This window comes from Haliaeetus leucocephalus, unplaced genomic scaffold (genome assembly GCF_000737465.1).
Source record: "Haliaeetus leucocephalus isolate CR32 unplaced genomic scaffold, Haliaeetus_leucocephalus-4.0 Scaffold152, whole genome shotgun sequence".
Taxonomy (NCBI): domain Eukaryota; kingdom Metazoa; phylum Chordata; class Aves; order Accipitriformes; family Accipitridae; genus Haliaeetus; species Haliaeetus leucocephalus.
In genome coordinates this window covers 1402956-1415857 of record NW_010972588.1, presented here as the reverse complement: position 1 = coordinate 1415857, position 12902 = coordinate 1402956, and the positions used below count along the sequence as shown (strand labels likewise).

The 12902-nt window shown below is 40.0% G+C and overlaps 1 protein-coding gene across 1 annotated transcript in view; it reads left to right on the top strand.

Annotated features, from left to right (window-relative positions):
• LOC104828368 (Y+L amino acid transporter 2-like) overlaps nt 1-12032 on the top strand; it is a 14727-nt gene extending 2695 nt beyond the window's left edge. Inside the window, exons 2-9 of the mRNA XM_010562007.1 lie at nt 2718-2843; nt 5570-5714; nt 6106-6229; nt 6996-7099; nt 7412-7508; nt 8941-9090; nt 10858-11041; nt 11782-12032. Of these exons, the coding sequence (XP_010560309.1) occupies nt 2718-2843; nt 5570-5714; nt 6106-6229; nt 6996-7099; nt 7412-7508; nt 8941-9090; nt 10858-11041; nt 11782-11873 (1022 nt within the window). The 3' untranslated portion in view covers nt 11874-12032. The remainder of the gene's footprint in view (nt 1-2717; nt 2844-5569; nt 5715-6105; nt 6230-6995; nt 7100-7411; nt 7509-8940; nt 9091-10857; nt 11042-11781) is intronic.
• The last annotated feature ends 870 nt before the right edge of the window (nt 12033-12902 follow it).

Below are 12902 nucleotides of genomic sequence, written 5' to 3'. Positions count from 1 at the left end.
CTTGTCACTGATCTCCATCTGGACATTGAGCTGTTGACCACTATCCTCTGGATGCGATCATCCAGCCAGTTCCTCATCTACCGAACAGTCCATCCACCAAATGCATCTCTCTCCAGTTTAGAGAGAAGGATGCTGTGGGGCACGTGTCAAAGGCCTTACAGAATTCCAGATAGACAAGATCTGTACCTCTTCCCTTGTGCACTGATGTAGTCACTCCATCATAGAGGGCCACTAGGTTGGTCAGGCAAGACTTGCCCTTGGAGGAGCCATGCTGGCTGTCTCGAATCACCTGCCTGTCCTCCATGTGCCTTAGCATAGCTTCTAGGAGGATCTGTTCCATGATCTTCATAGGCACAGAGGTGAGGCTGACAGGTTGGTAGTTCCCAGGGTCCTCCTTTTGGCCCTTTTTTAAAAATGGGTGCAATCCATTCTTTGCATCCCTTGCCAAGTTCATCTCCAGCCGCGCCTTGGCCTTCCTGACCCCATCCCTACACAACTGGGCAGCATCCCTATACTCTTCCCAGGATACCTGACCCTGCTTCCACTGCCTGTGCATTTCCTTCTTGCCCTTTAGTTTGACCAGCAGGTCTTGACTCAGCCATGCTGGTCTCTTGCGTTCTTTTCCTGATTTCTTACACGTGGGGATTGAGAGCTCTTGCGCTCTATGGAAAGCGTCCTTAAAGATCTGCCAGCTCTGTTCTGTTCCCTTGTCCCTGAGGGCAGTTTCCAGGGGTTCCTCTTGACTAACTCCTTGAACAGCTGGAATGTTGCTTTCCTCAAATTCAGGGTCCTGACTTTACTCTTCACCTGACCCATACCCCTCAGGACTGTGAACTCCACCAGTGCATGATCACTGCAGCCCAGGCTGCCTCCAGTCTTGACATCCCCAGTTAGCTCACTTGCATTGGTGACCATCAGGCCCAGTATCGCATTCCCTCTTGTAGGGCTGTCTATTACCTGCCTTAAGAAGTTATCCTCAATGCACTTCAGGTATCTCCTGGATTGCCTACAGCTTGCCGTGCTACTTTTCCAGCAGATGTGAGGGTGGTTGAAGTCCACCAGCAGGATGACAGCCTGCAAGTGTGATGCCTGCTGTGGCTGGAGCAAGAAGGCTTTGCCAATAGGCTCCTTTTGATCAGGAGGCCTGTAGTAGACACCAACCACAAGGTTCCCTTTGTTGTCTCGGTCTCTAATTCTTACCCATAAGCTTTCAACCTGCTCGTGTCTATTCTTCAGAGACAGCTCTTCACTATATCCACTTCTTGACGTAGAGGGTGATCCCTCCACCCCTCCTTCCTTTACTAGAGCAAGGTTTACAGAAGTCATTATTTACAGACATTTAAAAATTATATTCAAACCTGACCCTAGGCATGAACAATCGTTATATGACCTATTGGGTTTTTTTAATACCAGAATAAAAACAACATTCTGTCCCCATTGAACAGTATTGGTATTTTAACAGGAAATAGTGGGGGCAAATCAGGTCCCGCTTCTGTAAATAGGTCTATTATTACATTGACAGCTGACAGGACACTCTTTCAAATATGCATAATCACTCATGATAATGAAAGCAAGAAGTTCTTTGAGCATCTGTAGTTGGGTGCTAATTTCCTTACTATATCAAAAGGTTTCTAAATGGTTTTCACTTTAAGCATTACAAAATCCTTTTCTTTCCTTTCAAAACTGAAGTGTAGATTATAGGCAGGTCAAAGAAACAGAAGCAAAGACCAACAAGAGTGCTAGAGAAGAAATAGGCCATTCTGATCCATCCTTGAGAGCACTCTGCACTGCCCATGCTGCATTTGTCCTGCTCTCTTCTCCAGCAGCTGGGCTTCATATCTGGTACTAATGCATAGCCTTACCTTTCCTCATCTATCTCTGTTTTGAATTATGAAAGTGCAAGAGAGATAAGTTTCTCATGGTGCCATGTGTGTGTGCTAGAGAGAGAGGAGGTGGGCATGTGGCTCAGCCCCTGGCTGGACCTGCTGCCAGCCAAGCAGCAACATTCATCACAGCGCTTTATCCTCTCACTGGGGTTTAAATTCTGCGACAAAACTGAATACAAAGAATATGGCAGAAGGAGGAAAGGAGAACAAGTTGATCCCACCCACCCTCTGCAACCAACTACTTTGCTATTTCTATTAGATTCTGTCAAAATTGAGGCTTGAGAGAACTCTGTAAGTACTTCTGTAATCCTCAGACTCAGGGTCAAAGTGTGAACGACACAGCTTCTAAGCCATGGGCACACAGTAACAGTGTGCTGGCCTGGCTTAGTTCAGGATCTTGTCCACAGCATTCAAACTTTTTGGTGCAGGAGCTGTCCTTACTCTGTACATAGACTAGAGCTCAAATCAGCATGGAAAACCAGGAAAAACTTCAGTTCAAACAAAAGATATAAAGAAATCTCACCTTCTGCATGTGAGCAACTCTGTTGACTTTAATGAAATTTAAAGATTACTTAAAAGGAGCAGGAGTTAGTCCTAAAATTCAAAAGCTGATGTCTTTTGTCATGAAAATAGTATCCTTCAGAAAATAATTGTGTAAATTTTAAACCAAGTATTTCATTCATTTTAATAATAGGTGGTCCTGAAATGGTGAAATTTGATTCTGTTTTATTCCTTGAAAGACGGGTGGTATCTGGAAGGATGATTTGAAATATACTTTAAGTGACGTAAAACATACAGTGCTCCTTTCATGCAGATTCTTTTTCTCTGCAGGTTCCTTAACATTTATTAATTGTGTTAACGTGAAGTGGGGAACCCGTGTACAAGATGTTTTCACATATGCAAAAGTTATGGCTCTTATCTTGGTGATATCTGTTGGCCTTTACAAAATTGGTAAAGGTAAGAATAATTTTCATTTACTTAAATTCTTAAAAATGAACCATATATGAGTTTCAAAATCTGTGCAGGAAGATCAGACTGTTTAACACTTACATATGAAGTGTTGTTTATTCTGGAAAAAACTGTCTGCCATAGGAAGATCAGAGGAACTTTATGACTTGTTAAGCAATGGGGGTTTAATTATTCTTCTGTCCTTAGTGTGGCAAACCAACACACGCCATGTTCTTCATTGCTTGGGCTGAAGAGCAAATAGCAGCTGAATTAATATCAGTTTAGTGCTAACTAGTTTAGTGTCAGCCTTGTTTCCCTGACTCATGCTTGTTAAAGGCTAATGTTGCTACTTGTCCTATGACAGGACAGCACAGCAGAAATTGCTGGATGCGTCCTTTGCATCACTTCTCACCCCTAGCTTTTCCTGCCCTGCCCATGGCAGAGAGCCACCGGAGTGCCCTGCGAGGGGAGAGGATCAGGAGGGAAGGAACTTGTCCTTTCCTTCATTGGTGAGAGGGCGTGCTTGTTCCTAGAAACAAGGGAGAAGGCTGTAATAGTGCAGTCCTGTGATTCACTCTGGTATTGTAAGACATCACAGGACAGATGAGACACCTCCTATCATCAATAGCTGGACTGAACTGAATGCACTGAAAGGATGGAGACCAGTTTATTCCTGTGCTACCTCTGATCTTTGCATATGACAATAGATTTGCTTTTATTTATTTGGGCCTCTGGTACAGTGAAGTCTCTTCCAACTCTAGCTCTGTTGCTTAGTTACTAAGGTTTCTCCGTTTTCCTTTCCCATGAAATTCTTAAATAGCCATTGTATCTTTATTCAGTTGAAATAAAGATGGTTTCCCCTCTTCAGTTTAGGAATTGTCTTTTTCTCTTGCTGAAACTGTCTTATAAAACCTAACACGCATGCTTGCTTTTCCATGTTTGCTGGCCTTCTCCTTTCCCTGGCTGCAGTTGCATCACCTGTTACGCTGCAAAGCTACACCAGACTTTAAGAGAGCTTTTTTGTTTAGCCATTGTCCATGCATGTCAGTTGTCACCGGTTTGTTCAAGTCTAAAGAAACCTGATCAAATGAACCCAGTCCTAAAGGCAGGAACGTGAAGATGCAGAGGAAAAGCATTGCTTAAGGGCCACAGTTAAGTGAAGGAGTAGTTTCCCTCATAAAGCTGCTGCAGTTTTACAAAGGTGTGAGCCTGTGATGTCACCCCTATAGCAGCTTTGCCCTGTCCCCACAGTCCCAAATTTACCCATGCTTTTGAATCTCCTCCTTCAAAACTCCCGGCCCACTCACTGGTGTGCAGCTGCCACCATACAGTTTGGCCCAGCGGCCGTTGCCTCTGCTCCTGCATCCGTATAGCCCATGGATGTTCCTTTACATTGCTCCATGGGGTGAGGGAGGGTGAAGGTGGAGAGGAAACATTACTGTGAGGAAACACAAACCGCTGAGGGCTTTACTGGTAGTAAAGGTCTCATCTGCTTTGTTTAAGCAGAACCGAGCACTTAAATATAGAAAGGACTGGGAGGAGGAATAATGTAGACTTCTGGAGGAAGCTGTGATCAGGTCAATGCACTCTTTTAAACTCAGCAGCTGTTTTAACTAAAAGGACAGTTATGACGTTTTAGCCCTGCTGTATTCCTTCTGGTGTGCTCAGACACGCCTCTTGTTTTAAAACACTGTGAATGTATCTGATTTTGAGTATGAGCTGTCTTTATTAAAAAAAGCTTTTCTTGGTCCTTTTGGATTTTTCATTTCCTTCCTTCCAGCCATTATCTTCCCCAAAATGTGTGTACATCTTGTAGCTTCACTTTCCTCGGTTCAAACAGTCTCCTGGTAGTTACTGCTCTTCAAAGACTGAATTGCTTTTGTGGTATCTGTAAACTCCTTAGTTTAACCACAGGGTGAAATTGTTTCACTTTACAACAAAGACCTTACTTTCTTCCCTAATAGAGGTTTCAGCATGTTTCTGTCTTCCTTAATACTTCACCCACTTCCATTTATATTAGGTAGTTGACTTTCCTTCTGCAAAGTCAGTAAGGCCTTTCTTCCCCTTTCCAGAATCACAGTGAAGGCTCACACAGTTTCGTTAACGTTTCTCCTATTTTGCAGCATTCTGCAGGTTGTCATCTCAACCAATTGAGGTAAACTAGAGGAGAATTTTGAAAGGAAAGATTTTTTAAGTCTCCTCTCTTAATTTTGGGGAACACCTTTGTGGGGCAGAGCATCCCACTGAGAACCATGCCTCCAGGAGTTCCTCCTCCAGTGGCCACTAATTCATCTGGTGAAAACAAAAGCACAGAGATAAGGAAGAAATATGAGACAGATTCAGGAACTGAATCTGGGTTTCCCAAGTGCCTCTGCCTGGCTGACAGGGCGTAGCATGACCTCAGTATGGCTCCCTCCTTCTGTAGGCTAGACAGTGATGCCAGGAGACAAGGACGCCGTGAATTTTGGTAGAACCACACAAGTCACATCCAAATACCAGACATGGGAAAATGTCTTCTGTTGTCTCCCTGTACAAGTGTAGCTGTCTGAACGTCTGACTGAAACTTTCCCATTTGTCAAGTGAAAATATAAGCTGTGCACTTTTAGAAATAGTAAGGAAACCTGGATGCAGTGGGGTATTATTTCCTTTTGGTTAGCTGAGACTTTCAGTGTAGTGTCCTTCTATGTCGTAGTCCTTGAAACGTAACAGGCAATCGGTCCCTGTGGTTTGTACAGGAGAAACGGAAAACCTGAGAGCTCCATTCGAGGGCTCAGCCACAAACCCAGGGATGATCGCGCTGGCTCTCTACTCTGCCCTCTTCTCCTACTCGGGATGGGACACACTCAACTACGTCACTGAGGAAATGCAGAATCCCGAGAGGTAAACATGTTCTTTTCCTTTGAATCACTGAAGCGTCCTGGTAAGACAGGTGATGGCAGGACAAGCCGCTCTGTATTTGTTTCTGACTGGAAATTAGTCAAATTGCTCTTAAATTGCTTCATATAAAAGACAGTATATAAAATTTACAGGTATAAATGTACATTTTTTTCTCTAAAACTTGTGACAGATCCACAAGCAGTCAACTAAGCTGCTTATGGAATAGTTCCACCCATGGCTGCACATTATTTTATAACCCCATGATTACAAAATGATGGATTACAAAAAGTGATGGAGGTATCCATTCACAAATGTTTGAATTTGGGAACAATCTTCTCTTTAAATATTCCTTATTTAAAGAACATGAAATAATTTTGCCGTTTTCCTTTTACAGGAATCTACCTCTTTCTATTGCAATTTCAATGCCTATTGTGACTATTATTTACTTGTTGACTAATATCGCATACTACGTAGTGTTGGACATGTCAGCTATCCTCACAAGTGATGCAGTGGCTGTGGTAAGTTGTATAAAATAATTAGAACACAAGTTACTGTATGGATGACACTGCAGAAGAATCTCAGGTAGCATACTTCTTGGCAAAACAATTCAAATATTTCCATGCTGAAGGTTGTTGCTTTGTTTTAAACTTTGTTTTCATGTAAGAGCACCAGTATATTAGAAGGTGCATATAAAGAACATATCCAATAAATCTGCTCTTGTAAAATCCTCTTATATACTCTGTAAATCCTGCTCCTAACAGTACTTCATTGTAGAAGACGCTTTTGCCAGGGCCAGACAGAGAAAGAGCTATGGGGATTCTGGGTGCTTTAAGAACCAAGGTTTTTTGCTATCATTCTACTGTACAGTGTGTGATGTTTAATGCTTCAGGATCACAGCAAAATTTTCAACACAAAAATGTGCAGTGAAATGCTTTTTAAATCCTTATCAATATTTTATACAAAAGTACAATTATAACTCATGGATTACTAATGTCAGAATTTGTCAGAATACATTGAAGTCAATACATCTTCTTCCATTATCTCATTGACTTGGTCTAGGCTTAGAAACTTCTTTTAAAATTCTTTTTTTTAATGTATCTCCATTTTTATTTTGATACTGATCAGTTTTTCCAAATTCTAATTTCCCAAGTTGTTATCGGGTGTCATAAGAAAGCATGGGCTATGGCAATATATTTGGGCTGGTGTGTTTTCATGAGAGTTTCTCAGGATTGTCCATACGCTTAAGGTAACAGGCATCATTATTGTTTTCTTTTTCTGTTACAGACATTTGGCGGTGAAACCCTTAGTTATGCTAAGTGGATAATTCCTATAGCAGTGGCCATGTCTTGCTATAGTGGCTTAAACTCATCAATAATTGCAGCATCTAGGTATGAAATATAAGATTTATTTTAAATAACTGAGAAGGAATTATTTATTATTAATCTGCATTCTTTACTACTACATTGTAAAAGTGACACAGTTAATTGTTGCCATGTCCAGTTGTTCATTTATGATGGAAGGATTGTTATGATCTGACATGTCTTCTCAAGATCAGCACCAATTGATAAACTAAAGCCACTTGAGAAGACAGCAGGATTTACAACACACTAATAAAAGAATTAATGCTGCCTTTGTCAGAAAGCAACAAGCTATTCCTTGGCTCACTGTCTGGTTGAGTTTTCTTATTCTTTTTTTTTTAGGCTTTTTTACGTTGGAGCCAGGGAAGGCCATCTCCCTGATAGTCTGAGCTTGATTCATATAAAGTGCTTCACACCAGTCCCTGCTCTCCTCTTCAATGTAAGTGACAGCCCGGCCCCATGCCTGGCGGGGGGGACAGCCAGGGGTTCGGACCTGGGGAGTATAACACCTCGCCTCTGCCTGGTGTTTCTCCTGGGCGCCTCCTGCGCTGGAGACATCTTCCTCAAATGCTCTCAATTTCTAAAACTCATTAAGGGTGGTTTCATTATTTTGTCTGGTGGGGTTTTTTTCAGGGGAAAGAGAATGGCTTGATTCACATTCATATGCTCTCTGAACAAGATTAGTGAGAAGTGCGGTAGCATTACTTAGAAAACAGAGAATGGCTAAATATGTAACAGTATAGACAAGAGTTGTTTAAGTCTTTACGTGAGTTTTCAGAGTGTCACTGGAGAAGAATATGGCAGGAATATTTCTGAGTCACTGCCGGAGGCTTATTTTCTAGGACTCTAGTTATAACAGGAGTGACAAAGCACTTAAAATTAAATTCCTACCATTGGATGCCTATAGCCATATTGAGTTTTTCTCTTGCTGTCACTATACAAATGAATCTTGTGACACAAAGTCGAGGAACCATAAGGTATAGAATTAGTGCAAATGGTCTTAATAAATAATCCATAAATCTAACAGATTAAAACAAGGGGGAGGATATGCACAAACAGAGAAGGTAGAATCATTCAAAAGCATTTCACTGCTGTTTATTTGAACGTGTATTTTATTTGGTGTCTTCCATTGCCCTGTGTTACATATGGTTTATAAATGGATTATTATGCCAGTCCTGTTTGACATCAAAAGATTTACTACAATTTTTAATCTCATTATGAATACTCTTCTTAGAGGGATTCTTTTTGCACCAGTAAGATGAGGTATATTCCCTTAATACACCACCATTCATGTTTTTCACAGTGGAACTTAGTTCTGCTCATCTGTTAAGACAGACATTAAATTCGTGGTATTTTAGGTCTTTCCGTGCAGGCAGTATAGCATACCTGCATACCACAGAATTTACTCTAATGGTCTCAGTGTATGAGTGGACTGTGAAAGCCTCCAACAGTGAAACTAAATTAAAAGTTTGCTTTCAAACTGAAGCCAGCCAGAACAGCAGGGTGAGCCGCTGCCGACAGAAACCTTCTTAGCAGCCTTCTCCATAGTGCAGCAGCGTCTGAGGCTCCTTATCTGGTCTTCTTAGGAGGGTTTCCTCCTCCTGCTGAAAAGTAACTTCTCAAACCCGACACCTCTTCAGCCAAATGTGGTGGTCTCATTGCTGTGTTTAAGGAATAGATACCAGCACGTTTCACGTGGCATATTTGCAGATTTCTCAGAGTTTTAAGTACATCCTTCTTGCAAAGGCCCGATCTCTTAAGTCCAGACAAATATATTGGAAACAGGCTGTTTTATAACTTTACTACCTCTTTATTTTATAAGACATTTCTTTATTTTCACATTAAAAAGTCTTTGTTTTTATTACCCCTAGGGCTTAATGACTTTGCTTTATCTCCTTGTGGAAGATGTTTTCCTCCTTATTAATTACTACTGCTTCAACTACTGGCTCTTTGTGGGTCTGTCTATTGCAGGACTAATATATTTGAGATATACTCAGCCACGTAGACCACGGCCTATCAAAGTAAGTAAACAAGAGAGGAAACAAGCCCTAAAAGCCAGCTAGTGCATGTGTTTGTCTGATCCTTAATACCACACCCATAACATTGCCAGTTATGTTATAGACTTATTTATCAGCCATAGAAATCCTTTCAACATAAAAGGTAAGAAATGAAGCAGCAACACCCATTTGAGTTGCCACAAGAACATCTGTTCTGGTACTTTTGCTATGAGGTTGCAATTATATTTACCATTTTGTTTTTCCTTTCATTCAACTTTATAACTATACTTATTTCAAAATAAAAAAGGAATAAATAAATGCCTGGGGTCCTTAGCCCATCCTGGAACAACCCCCATTTGTATTGTTCAGAGCAGACCTCAGTAGAGCTCCTGCAGAAGTTCAAAAGCTTGAATAATCAAATATATTTTGATTGTTCCTCCCACTGCATAGGGGTCATAGACAGTAACATGCAAGTTTAATGACAGACTGTAGAAAAGCATCTAGCTATCAGTTAGGAGAGGGAGACTGCACAGAAACAAAACGTGCCTAAAAATTGTTTCTAGTTTTAATCCAGTGATTATCCAGGAAGCAGGGACGGAAACGCACAGCTTCCCACAGGCACACAAAACCACACGCTGGCTCCCATTTCACTGTGCTCTGTTGGCTCCATGACCTGCATTTTGATTCTGCAGTGATGCAGTAAAAATTATGAGAAATCCAAATTAACACCCAATCTAAACATTTCTTCCTCATCACTCTCTCTTCCTAACCTCCTGCACAATTTTTACCAACACTTTTTTTTCCATCTAACTGTTACATTCTGATTATAAAAAACACATGGTTCAAACAAAAGCATAAAATATCCTAAGCACCTACTGATTGAAAACTTTCCAGTCTTCCAGAGCAGACCAAATTTTCCTGAAGAATGTTCACACTTCATTTCCAAAATCTGCCCCAAAATACATGGAAGATAAAGACTAAATCTTGCCTTATTGGCAGTTTTGCTACTGACTCTACTAAAGTAAGGATTACAGTCAGATTATAGATAATGACTGTTTAATTCCTATCAGCATTTGCCAGCTTAGTCAATGTCACAACTCCGCATACACTTTTTCCTTTTCTGAAATGTAGCAGTGGGTTTCCATTAACTTGCATTTTTAACCTTTATAAGGAAAAAGAAATATTTATACCAGTAAACTCCCAGGAGTTTCAGCTAGTATTCAAATGTCAGCTCCTGGACTGTTGAGAAGGCTCATCACTACAGCCAGTGAAAAATATTATAGTGAAAAATAAATCCATAAAGAGGTTATTGCAACTTTCCTTATTTGTGCTATGATATTTGTTAAGTGCCCAGGCACTTAGTTCTGTAGCATCAACATGGTAATTGAAAGTCTAGCTGAGTTAGTTCCCAATCAAAACTACAATTAAAAATTTGCACTTGAAGTTAGAGGGAAAACTACCTGTTACTACTCAGTTTTAAGCACCGCTTTCAAAGATTGATTTCTTACTAACTGGAAAGGAATTGACCTTGTCCAGGCCTGAAAACAACAAAATGGTCAGATACTCAGATGTGTACCAAATAAGAGGTTCTCAGCGGCATACACAGAAGCTAGAAAATTGCACTGACTGTAGGCAGTCAAAAGATTCAGTTCATAGTAGTCATATAGTCAATAGCTGTATTTTTGTTATTGACATGTCTAACTTTAATCTGCAAAGCCTGACATTTTTTACAATAGAGTATTTACTGCATGTTTTAATAAATGTTGGATTTTTTTTTTTTTTTCTCCATAGCTTAACCTCTTCTTCCCTATAGTATACTGTTTATGTTCCCTTTTCCTGGTCATAGTTCCTCTCTACAGCGACACAATCAATTCCCTTATTGGCGTTGGTATTGCCCTCTCAGGCATTCCTGCGTATTATTTGGGAGTCTATCTGCCATTTGATAAACGACCTAAATGTCTACAGTGGCTCTCTGGTAAGCAACATCATCTTGTCCTAGTCAGTGTGCCAAAATCTTGAATGCTTGGTCAGAAGAAAGAAAGAGTAATTTTTCCCAGAATCCTTTTTCTTTATGAAGTTTTGCTATGCTTTTATATATGGCATGTCTGAGATCATTTGCTTCACCACATGGTCCTGAAAACAAAACCATGCATACCTGTACAAAATAGTCTAATATGTGGATATAATATAGTCATCTAATATTTGTCGTGTTGAGCCATTTCAATACATCGGCTCAGTAAAAGCCACGTAGGATTGTGAAGACTGAATGTATGCAGTTTGATACTCTGGAAGGCGGAAATACCAGGACACCATTACTTCACTTTATGTCAAAGGAATGGAACATCTGAGTCAGAGGAGTCTGTGCATTTCTGTAAATTCTGAAATAATGAATTATTGGCCTGAAAGGTAGTTTCCACTCCTCAAATTCAGGCAATCTTGAAAAGCAAAACTTTAATATTTTTATTCAGTTTGAACTCAGCTATCAATCTGACAATTCAAAGAAAATGTTGATGAAAGTCTGATTAAACAAGACTTTCTGTTCAATTATTAAGCTCCTTTTGCCTTTAGTGATTCATAACATGTGCTTAATCCAGTTGATTAAGGTGTTTTAAGATTTTCCTAATATCTGTGTAGTGTTTTCAAATCCTCAAAATCTGTATATTTACCTAAGATATATTATAACTTTGTCTCACACATTTTTGCTATGTATTACAGCGACAACAACAAAATATGTTCAGATGCTCTTCTACTGTGCTCTGTCCGACCTGGACATAGACATGGAACCTCCAGCAGCTAAGAGTAAATAGAGTTGCCTTGACATTGAGAGTTGTGCCTTGACATTTCCTGTCTGGAGCAATTTTTATCATCTGAAGTTCTCCTCATGTGTTCAGTTATACTAAAGCACTAACCACTGTACTATGCATCATTTTGATGTCTGTTAACTTGTGCTTGTTTTATGAACGACTCTATTTTACAGGATTTTTTTTTAAATTCTGTTTGTTAATAGCGAGTTATCATGTAACACTTTGAAACTATAAAGCACTGTATGAACAAACATTTATTAGTAGATAAATGCTAAAAATTAGATCAATTGCAAAATCATAATAAAAAGTATTAGGTCTAGTCACAATCCTAACAAATAACTTGATAAATATAACAAAAGACAAACCAAATATTTGCAAGATTCAAAACCTGAGTTGGGAATTAGAAGCTACAGTGTACTTCTAAAAATGTAACTAAATTCTTAGCCAAAGTAAAAAATATATAATTCAAACTGGTAAACATGCTTTGAGTCAATGTAGTATTAGTGTTAAACTATTCTAATGCATAATTCCTGGCATACATAGTTTACCAAAAGGAGAAACCCAAAGTTTTCAGTCATTTAAATTCTGTGAGAAATTCTCATTTGACGATATCCCACATTCATTACCCTTTTGCGGAAGGGGTATTTTCAATGAATAAATTATATCATTGTAACTGAAGTACTTTTGCTTTCCAGCAGAACAACCTGCTGTGGAGCACTGTAAGGAACTGAGTCATGTGCCAGCTAGCATATATTCAGGGAAACCACTTCACCTTTTCATACTGTCCATTGCTTGCCTAGAAGTATCAAAGCTGTGACCCCATGAATCACACTAATTTTTTCCACAGGGGAATTTATTTAAGGAATTCACAAGGAGAAATCAAAATCGATGTTTACAAAATCCCTTGAGCCCCTGCCCAACCCTTCAGGCCTCGCCAGTTCCTGCTGGCAAGGTAACCTGCAGGTCTCCTACTGAGCATCCAGAGACCCTCCAGCACCGGCTGCCGGGTCTTCAAGTCACGTCGGTGCCTGT